Source organism: Propithecus coquereli, unplaced genomic scaffold (genome assembly GCF_000956105.1).
Source record: "Propithecus coquereli isolate 6110/MARCELLA unplaced genomic scaffold, Pcoq_1.0 Scaffold235, whole genome shotgun sequence".
Lineage (NCBI taxonomy): Eukaryota > Metazoa > Chordata > Mammalia > Primates > Indriidae > Propithecus > Propithecus coquereli.
The window spans coordinates 2,149,507-2,158,668 of record NW_012147897.1 but is presented as its reverse complement, the minus strand read 5'-3'; the positions used below and the strand labels follow the sequence as shown (position 1 = coordinate 2,158,668).

General features: G+C 44.9%; 1 protein-coding gene across 1 annotated transcript; it reads right to left on the bottom strand.

Annotated features, from left to right (window-relative positions):
* FOLR2 (folate receptor 2 (fetal)) lies at positions 1-5,731 on the bottom strand. Its single transcript, XM_012645744.1, has 5 exons — positions 5,586-5,731; positions 4,268-4,429; positions 860-1,048; positions 607-742; positions 1-465 (listed from the first exon to the last, which is right to left on the bottom strand). Exons 1-5 carry the CDS (start codon positions 5,610-5,612, stop codon positions 185-187), a joined length of 795 nt encoding a protein of 264 aa, XP_012501198.1. The 5' UTR covers positions 5,613-5,731; the 3' UTR covers positions 1-184.
* Positions 5,732-9,162: the final 3,431 nt, after the last annotated feature.

Here is a 9,162-nt window from a genome sequence, read left to right as displayed (position 1 = left end):
CAGTCTGTTTATTAGAACTGGCTCTTGGAGGAGCCGCAAGCTATGGAGCAGGAACTGGGTAACAGAAGGGTGGGTAATGGATGGAGGCATGCTTAGGGCTCTGTCATCTGTGGGAGACAAGCTGAGCCCATCCTGGTCATCCAAGCTGGGGGCAGGCAGAGAGGAGGTCTTGGGAGGACTGGACTCAGCCAGAGAGTTGCAGCATCAGGGCCAGGCTGAGCAGGAGAGCTCCAGTCCATTGGGGCATGGCCCCAGCATTCATGGCCTCAGCATAGAACTTAGCCACCTCCTCGTTGGGGTTGCCCTGGGCTGGGTCAAACCACATCTGGATGCAGCGGCCGCTCCCTCGGCTGTAGTTGCTAACCTTATAGGAGTGACTCCAGAGGCCCTCACAAAGGGCAGCTGGTGTGGGGAAGTAGGACTCAAATGTGCGGCAGGTGGCCCCGGCTGGGCACTTGTTAACTCCTGCAGAGAGAGAGATGGTGGATACAGACTGGGCCCAAAGCTCAGTTTCTGGCTACCTCCCAAAATCCTCAACCAAACTCAAATCTTCAGACGCCCCCTTTTCCAAATCCCAACTCCATCTCCCAACTTCCAGGCCCTCACCTGAGGTCCATTCCCAGCCCTGATGCCAGTTGCTCTTGCAGGTGTAGGAGGTGCGGCAGTCTTCCCACCAGTGCTGACAGTCCTCTTTGCATAAAGGCACATCCAGAAAACGTTCTTTTCTCCAGCTCTGATCCACCTGGGTGGGAGGTGGGGAGGCAGGGCTCTTCTCAGCCAGGGATGTTGGCAGTCATAGCCTTGAAGGGGACTGAGCTGGAGGGCAGCCTCCTGGGGTGGAGTGAGGGAGACACCCTACCTGCCGGATCCAGGGCCCCAGGTTGGGTGAACACTCATAGAGACAGGTGTCCTGGATGAAGTGGCGCTTGCAGGCTGGCTCCATCTTCCTGCAGTGGTCCCAGTTAAAGTTATACAGGCGGGAGGTGTCCTTATGCAGCTCCTGGCTGGTGTTGACTGAGCAGCAGGCGTTCTTCCTCCAGGGACTGCACTGGGTGGGGAAGACACACAACTAAATCCCTCCCCCACTACCACCTTCTGCCACCTCCAGCTTTTTCCCCCATTTGGTTCTTGATCCCCTGCCCCAGGCGGGTTGTCCTGGGAACACTCACTGTGGTGGCCCCTCTGCCCTTGGCCTTCAGGAACCCCCATCTCAGGGTGCGGGTGTGGCAGGGGGAGACACCATTACAACAGTGTGATCGGTGGGCTGTGGGAGTTGGGAGGGGTGTAGTTATCATTTATACAGCACTTAACACTTTATTAAAAGTCCTTTTATAGCCTTTTTGTGCCCTTCCTTTTGCTGTCCCTTTGCTGTGACAATGGGTTATCATCTGTGGCATATGTATCACGCTCTGTAAACCTGTATCTTGCTCTTGGCCTATAATCCTATCTTCTTCTCCAATAAACTTCATATTCATGCTTGCCAAAAAAAGTCCTTTTACATATTCATTTAAAAACATAATTATTGAGCACCGACTCTATGCTAGTCACTATTGTAGATACTGGGAATACAGCAGAAAACAAAATACCAGAAATATGTGTTACATCCTAGTCAGAGGAGACAGTAAGAAAACTAAAAGAGAAAAAATATGGCATGTCAGGATATGATATGGGGAAAATTATAGCAAAGAAGGGGAATGTGGAGTATGGGATGATTGTTGAAGTTTTAAATAGGTTGGGAAAAGCCTCATTGCAAGGTGACATTTTGGGCAAAAGAGAAGTTAGCCATGCAGTAATATAATTTGAATAGATTTATTCTTCATGACAAGTATTAAGATCTGTGTCCCCAGTGGCTAGACCAGCGCCAGACACATAGTAGGCCCAGGAAAATATTTACTGAAAAAGTGAATGGAAGACCTATTTATGATTTCTGAAATCTAAACCTATCTCCATCTTACATATAGACACATGATGTTTTCATAAGTCTTTAATATAGACTGGGTTTTCCAGGACTGCAAATACCATGAGATAGAAGGCTGTTATGTGTTTTGTTCTGCTGGAGCTACTCACTATTTTAGGAAATTGTGTCATTAATGGCAACATTGCTTAGAGTATCTTATAGCATTTAAAGTGCTGATAGAACACACCTGTATCAATCTTCATTAGGCACTACCCCATTAATAATGATGCTGTGAATAAAAGCATGTGTAGGCTGGATGCAGTGATGCACACCTGTAATCCCAGCACTTCGGGAGGCCAAGGCAAGAGGATTGTTTGAGGCCAGGAGTTCGAGACCAGCCTGGGCAGCATAGCACGACCCCTGTCTCTACAAGATTAAAAAAAAATTAACCAGGAGGCGTGGCATGCTCCTTTAGTCCCAGCTACTCGGGAGAATGAGGCAGGAGGATCACTTGAGCCCAGGAGTTTGAGGCTGCAGTGAGCTATGATCACACCACTGCACTCCAGCCCAGGCAACAGAGCAAGACCCTGTCTCTAAAAATAGAAAAATTTTTTTAAAAAGCGAACATGTGGGGCTGATAACCAGAACTCAAAAAAATCAACAAGAAAAAATCAACCCCATCAACAAATGGGCAAGCGAAATGAACAGAAACTTTTCAAAAGAAGACAGAATAATGGCCAGCAAACATATAAAAAAATGCTCAACATCTCTAATCATTAGAGAAATGCAAATCAAAACCACAATGAGGTATCACCTAACCCTGGTGAGATTGGCCTCTATCAAAAAAACACAAAACAACAAATGTTGGCGAGGATGTGGAGAGACAGGAACACTTATACACTGCTGGTGGGACTGCAAATTAGTGCAACCTCTGTGGAAAAGAATTTGGAGATACCTCAGAGAGCTAAAAATAGAAATACCATTTGATCCAGCAATAGCACTATTAGGCATCTACCCAAAAGAGCACAAAACATTCTACGATAAGGACATCTGCACCCGAATGTTTAGGGCAGCACAATTCACTATTGCAAGAATGTGGAAACAACCCAAGAGCCCGTCAATCCATGAGTGGATTATCAAAATTTGGTATATGTTCACAATGGAATATTACTCAATCATAAGAAATGACAGTGATCTAGCACCACTTACACTTTACTGGATTAAACTTGAGCCCATTATCCAAAGTGGGGCACCACAAGAGCAGAAGAACGGGATCCATTTGTACTCACCATCAAATTGGTATTAACTAATCAACACATAAATGCACATATCAGAACAACATCTATTGGATGCTGGGGAAGGGGGAGGGCGGCGGGAGGAGGGGACAGGCGGGAGAAGGGGACGGGTATTTGTATACACAAGGAGTGCAATGCGCACTACTCGAAGGATGGACATATTTGAAACACGGACTTGGGAGGGGGGAACCAAGGGCAACACACGTAACCTAAACATCTGTACCCCCATAATATGCTGAAATAAAAAAAAAAAAAGCGAACATGTACTTTTTCCTAATGTCTTCTAATGTAGTCATACCAGAAGATAAACATATTGAAATATATATTATTTTATTAGAAGGTACTTTCTGTTTCCTGCTTCTTCATATTACAGATAGAGCATTATGTTGATATTTTAAAAATTATATATACAAATAGGTTCTATTAGCTTTAAATTTCATTTCAGGACAGAAAAGAGAGTCTGAAAACTATTTGTCATAAAAAGGAGACATTAAGTCTAATAGGACTGCAATCCACTGGCATAAATTTTTGTAGACCGTGTGAATGCTGAGCCCGTGTCACAGTCAGAGGGGCCGTCCTCTTCTACTCGTGGCACTCCACGGAACCAGCATGTAGTGAGGGTAGGAAGAGCCATCTGCTCATAGTCTCTCACCTCCAAAGGAGGAGCCCACCCCAGTGCTACCCCTACACAACCACAAGGACTGGTCATGTCCAACTCCTGTGTGGGTTCATGTGCTTCTGTGAGCCTCAGTTTCCCCTCTTTGTGTAAATGTGGAGACATCTACCTACATCGAAGCACCGCTGGGAATATGAAATCATGTACACAAAACACATGACATCTAGTAAGGGCTCAACCAGTGATTACTCAATATCATTGCCAACATGGTATCCCCCTCTGGGGAGGGCACCCCTAAAATCACCTTAACCACAGTCCTTGCTCCATCTTCCCCACAGCAAAAACTCAGGGTGTGAAGGTGTCTGACCCCTCAACCCCTCCCCTACCACTCTCACTTCCTCCTCCCTGTCAGAACCAGCCCCCTCCCCAACTGGAGCCGGAGCCACACTCCAGCCATACCTGGTCATGCAGCTTGTCCTCAGGACCTGGCTTTGTCTTGTGGTGCTTGGCGTCCATACAGACATTGAGCAGGCTGCTCCTGTCCCGGGCGCTGCACACGGTGGCTGCCCAGGCCAGAAGCAGCAGAAGTGGCATCAATCTCCAGGCCATGTCTTTCTGTCCCTGCAGAGGGATCCAGGGTAGGGAGACCAAGGCCTGAGAGGAAAGAGCTCCAGACAGGAAGCCCCTTCACCCTCTGCCTAGTCTCTCCATCCCTACAGTGAAAGATGAGGTCAGACCCTGTTCCTTCAGTGCTGGGGTCCTGAGACTCCTTGAGTTTAGGGTTGAGAAAGTTGGCCAGTTGGGGGGCTCCCTCACCCCCAGCTGGGGGCGCTCAGAAGGGGATCTGGGGTTAGTGGGTGGGCCCTGGAGGATTCTTCCCAAGTTGGAGGAGATACGCTGTGCCCTCACCTTCTCTCTAGACTTTATCTATGAAAAGTAATTAAATAGTTCAGGTCCATGCCCTGCAAGCCTGAAAAGGGCCAGGGACACACAGTGCCCTCATCCTACATCCAGCAAGCGCTCTGCAGTTAGGCTCTGGGTCACCTGGGTTCCCATGCCAGCTTAGTAACCCTGTTAGCCCTGGGGAAGGCAGTGACCCAGCTCTGCAGAGTTCTCCAGAGGGTCACGAGGATCAGGATGGTGTTTGTTTACACGACATAGAAATGGAAAAAGTACTGGTTTTTAAACAGCTGTGCTTCCTCAGACTTTTTCCTTCCCTATTCTCTGGAAGCCATTTTCTCTCTCCCCCATCCCGAGACTGGCCTCCTCTGCTATCTCTGGCCTAGTGCACCAGACCCCATCTCACCTCTCAAAAATCAAGCACAGAGACCCTTAGACCTGAACGACAACATAAATGTCCTCCATGTTAGAGCCGGACAAGCACTTGGCATCATGTGAGGCACCCAGCAAAAATGTCAGCCCCCTTCTCTTCTGTTCGCTCCTGCCCCTCACCCCCCCGCCACCCATTGCAGATCTGTTCCTTTGGGCTGTGTCACTGAAGTACCTAAGAGTTGACCATGGAGACCCCTTCCTCTCCCCAACCATCCCTGCATGTAGTTGATCACCAAGCTCTGACAAGGGTCCTTTTAAAAAATCATGTCCCATGGCTCTGTGTTTGGGGTCAGGTCTTCCCTCCTCCGATTTCATCCCCTTTAAGTTGCCTTCCCCATAGGAGCCAGAGTGATCTTCCTAACGAAAAGTGTGTCCCTCCGCTATGCACAAACCCACCAAGTCTCCCCATTGCCCTTGTCACCCTTCCCTCTTTAGGACATCTTGCCTGAACCTCCGTTGCTGCTGAGAGCATACACAGCTGTGTCCGAGTTGGTCTTTTTCTAGGCTGGCAACAGATCCAGGCTCCTCGGCTGTCTCCAGTGGCCTCTGTCCTCAGCACAGGGTGGACTGCGAGCTCTGGTAAGCACAGAATGAGATTTCCCCACTTAGCCCTTCTCCTTCCTCAATTCCTTCTTCTCCAGACCCCACCCTCTTCAAGGCTCCGAGAGTCTGTCAATTTAGTCATTCCTGTTTGCATTCATTCCTTTATTTACTCATCCAGGGTCCACACATGCAACGTTCATCAAACTCTATAGAATCGCATGTCTCCAAGGGGATCTGAATTTTGGTTCTCGGGGTATGGCCAGTTTGATGGTGTTGCAGCTTGATGGAGAAGAACCCACCAGGCCTTAGGGTCAGGCCAAGGAGAACCAGTGAGAGCTCCATCTTTTACAAAACCTTGGGAAACTTTAATTTGTTCCCTAGAAAATAGTTGAGAATTAAATCTGGGCAAAGTATGTACCAGCTTAAATGACAGCTATCACTTTAATTTATGAGCAGCCAGGTGGATACAGGCAGCAATTGAGGTACACAAGTCAAGGGATTTACTCAGGGTAACAGAAAAATAAAAATTGTCTCAAATCTGATAAATGACAATATTTCGCCATTCCTTTTGTTTTTGTTTTTATTTTTGTTTTTGTTTTTTGAAACCGAGTCTCACTCTGTCACCCGGGCTAGAGTGCCGTGGTGTCAGCCTAGCTCACAGCAACCTCAAACTCCTGACCTCAGGTGATCCTCCTGCCTCAGCCTCCCAGAATGCTAGGATTATAGGCGTGAGCCACCACACCTGGCCACCATCTAGCATTTCTGAAAACATAATTAAGCAATTTTTTATGGTCTTTTTAATGGTAAAAATGCACATTACATAAAAGTTACCATCTTAACATTTCTATCTGTATAGGTGAGTAGTGTTAAATATATTTACACTGTTGTGCAACCAGTCTCTGGAATCGTTTTTATCCTACAAAACAGACTCTGTATCCATTAAACAACTCTCTATTTCCCCTTCCCCCAGTCCCTGCCAACCACCATTCTATTTTCTGTCTCTATAAATTTGACTACTCTTGGCGCCTCCGTACAAATGGAATCATGCAGTCTGTGTCCTCTTGTGACCAGCTTATTTCACTTCCCATAATGTCCTCAAGGTTCATCCATGTTGTAGTGTGTGTCAGAATTTCCCTCCTTTTTCAGGCTGAGTACTACTCCATTGTATGGATATACCACATTTTCCTAACACATTCATCTGTCGATGGACACTGGGTTGCTTCCACCTCTTGGCTATCGTGAAGAATACTCCTATGAACATGGGTGTATAAATACCTCTACAAATAGACTCTGTGTTCAGTTATTTTGTGTATATATCCAGAAGTGGAATTTCTGGATTATATGATAATCTATATTTAATGTTTGAGGAACTGCCATACTGGTTTCCATAGTGGCTGCAACATTTTACATTCCCATCAACAGTGCACAAGGGTTCCAGTTTCTCCACATCCTTACCAACACTTATTTTCTGGTTTTTTGTTTTTTTGTTTTATAGTAGCCATCATATTGAGTGCAAAGTGAGTATCTCACTGTGAGGTATCTCATTTTGGATTTGATTTGTATTTCCCTAGTGATTAGTGATGTTGAGCATCTTTTGCTATGCTTGTTGGCTGTTTGTATATCTTCCTTTTATCAGCTATATAATTTACAAATATTCTCTTGCATTCCATAGGTTGCCTTTTCACTGTGTTGATTGTCCTTTTTTTTTTTTTCATTTTTTAAAATTTGAAATAGGGTCTTGCTCTGTTGCCCAGGCATTAGGGCAGTTGCATCATCATAGGTCACTGCAGCCTCTAACTCCTGGGTTCAAGTGATCTTCCTGCCTAAGTCTCCTGAGTAGCTGGGACTATAGGCACGCATTACCATGCCTGGCTAATTTTTTAATTCTTTTGTAGAGATGGGGTCTCACTATGTTGCCCAGGCTAGTCTCAAACTCCTAGCATTAAACCATTCTCCCACCTTGGCCTCCAAAAGTGCTGGGATTATAGGCGTGAGCCACCACGCGAGCCACCACACCCGGCCTGATTGTCCTTTGATACACAGAAGTTTTTGCTTTTGATACAGTTCAATTATCTATTTTTCCTTTTGTTGCCTGTGCTATTCAAGAACCCATTGCCTAATCCAATATCATGAAGCTCTTTCCCTATGTTTTCTTCAAAGAGTTTTATCATTTTAGCTCTTATGTGTAGGTCTTGGATCCATTTTGAGTTAATTTTTAAATATTGTATAAAAGGTGTATTTATATAGGTATATTATACAGACGTATTAGATTTCTATGTATTTAGGTTATTTTAGGTATATTACACCTGCACAAAGGTGTAAGATAAGGGCCCAACTTTACTGTTTTGCATGTGAATACCTAGTTGTGTCCTGGCACCATTTGTTGAAGAATATTCTTTTCCCCATTGAAATATTTTGACACCCCTGTCAAAAACCTGGACTCTCCATTCTATTTCATTGATGTGTATCTGTCTTATGCCACTCCCACACTGTCTTGATTATTGTAGCTTTGTCTGTTGTAAGTTTTGAAATCAGAAAGTGTGAGTCCTCCAAGTTTTTTTCTTTTTCAAGATTGTCTTGGCTATTCTGGATCTCTTCCATGTTCATATGAACTTTAGGATCAGGTTGTCAATTTCTGCCAAATAGCTGGCTGGGATTTTGACAGGAATAGAGTTGAATCTGTAGATCAATTTGGGGAGTATTTCCATTTAATAATATTAAGTCTTCTGACTGATGAATATGGGATTTGTTTCCATATATTTAGGTTTTTAATTTCTTTCAACACTGTTTTATAGTTACAAGTCTTTTACTTCTTTTGCTAAATTTATTCCTACATATGTTATTCTTTTTGATGCTATTGTGAATGGAATCATATTCTTAAATTCATTGTCATATTTGTTCATTGCTGGGGTATAGAAATACAGTTGATTTTTGTATATTGATCTGGTATTTTGAAACTTGCTGAGCTCATTTTATAGTAATAATAATGTTTTTGTGGGAGTCCTTAGGATTTTCTATATGCAATATCATATCATCTGTGATAGAAATAGCTTTACTTCTTGCTTTCCGATCTGCATACCTTTTTTTTTTTTCTTGAGACAGAGTCTCACTTGGTTGCCCAGGCTAGAGTACCGTGGTGTCAGCCTAGCTCACAGCAACCTAAAACTCCTGGGCTCAAGCAATCCTCCTGCCTCAGCCCACCAAGTAGCTGGGACTACAGGCGTGCGCCACCATGCCTGGCTAATTTTTTCTATTTTTAGTTGTCTGGCTAATTTCTTTCTGTTTTTTGGAGAGATGGGGGTCTCGCTCTTGCTCAGGCTGGTCTTGAACTCCTGACCTCAACTGATCCTCCCACCTCAGCCTCCCAGAGTGCTAGGATTATAGGCATGAGCCACCGCGCCCGGCCCTGCATACCTTTTACTTCTTTTTTTCTTGATGAGTAGCTGTAGCTACAACCTTTTTTTTTTTTTTTTTTTTTT

Bases quoted from the DNA above. Each gene is read 5' to 3' on its own strand.
- FOLR2 (XM_012645744.1), bottom strand. From the start codon at position 5,612: ATGCTCTCAGCAGCAACGGAGGTTCAG. The intron at 4,430-5,585 runs GCAAGATGTCCT...ATCCCTCTGCAG, and splicing joins CAGCAGCAACGGAGGTTCAG to GGACAGAAAGACATGGCCTG. The intron at 466-606 runs GTGAGGGCCTGG...CTCTCTCTGCAG, and splicing joins GGGCTGGGAATGGACCTCAG to GAGTTAACAAGTGCCCAGCC.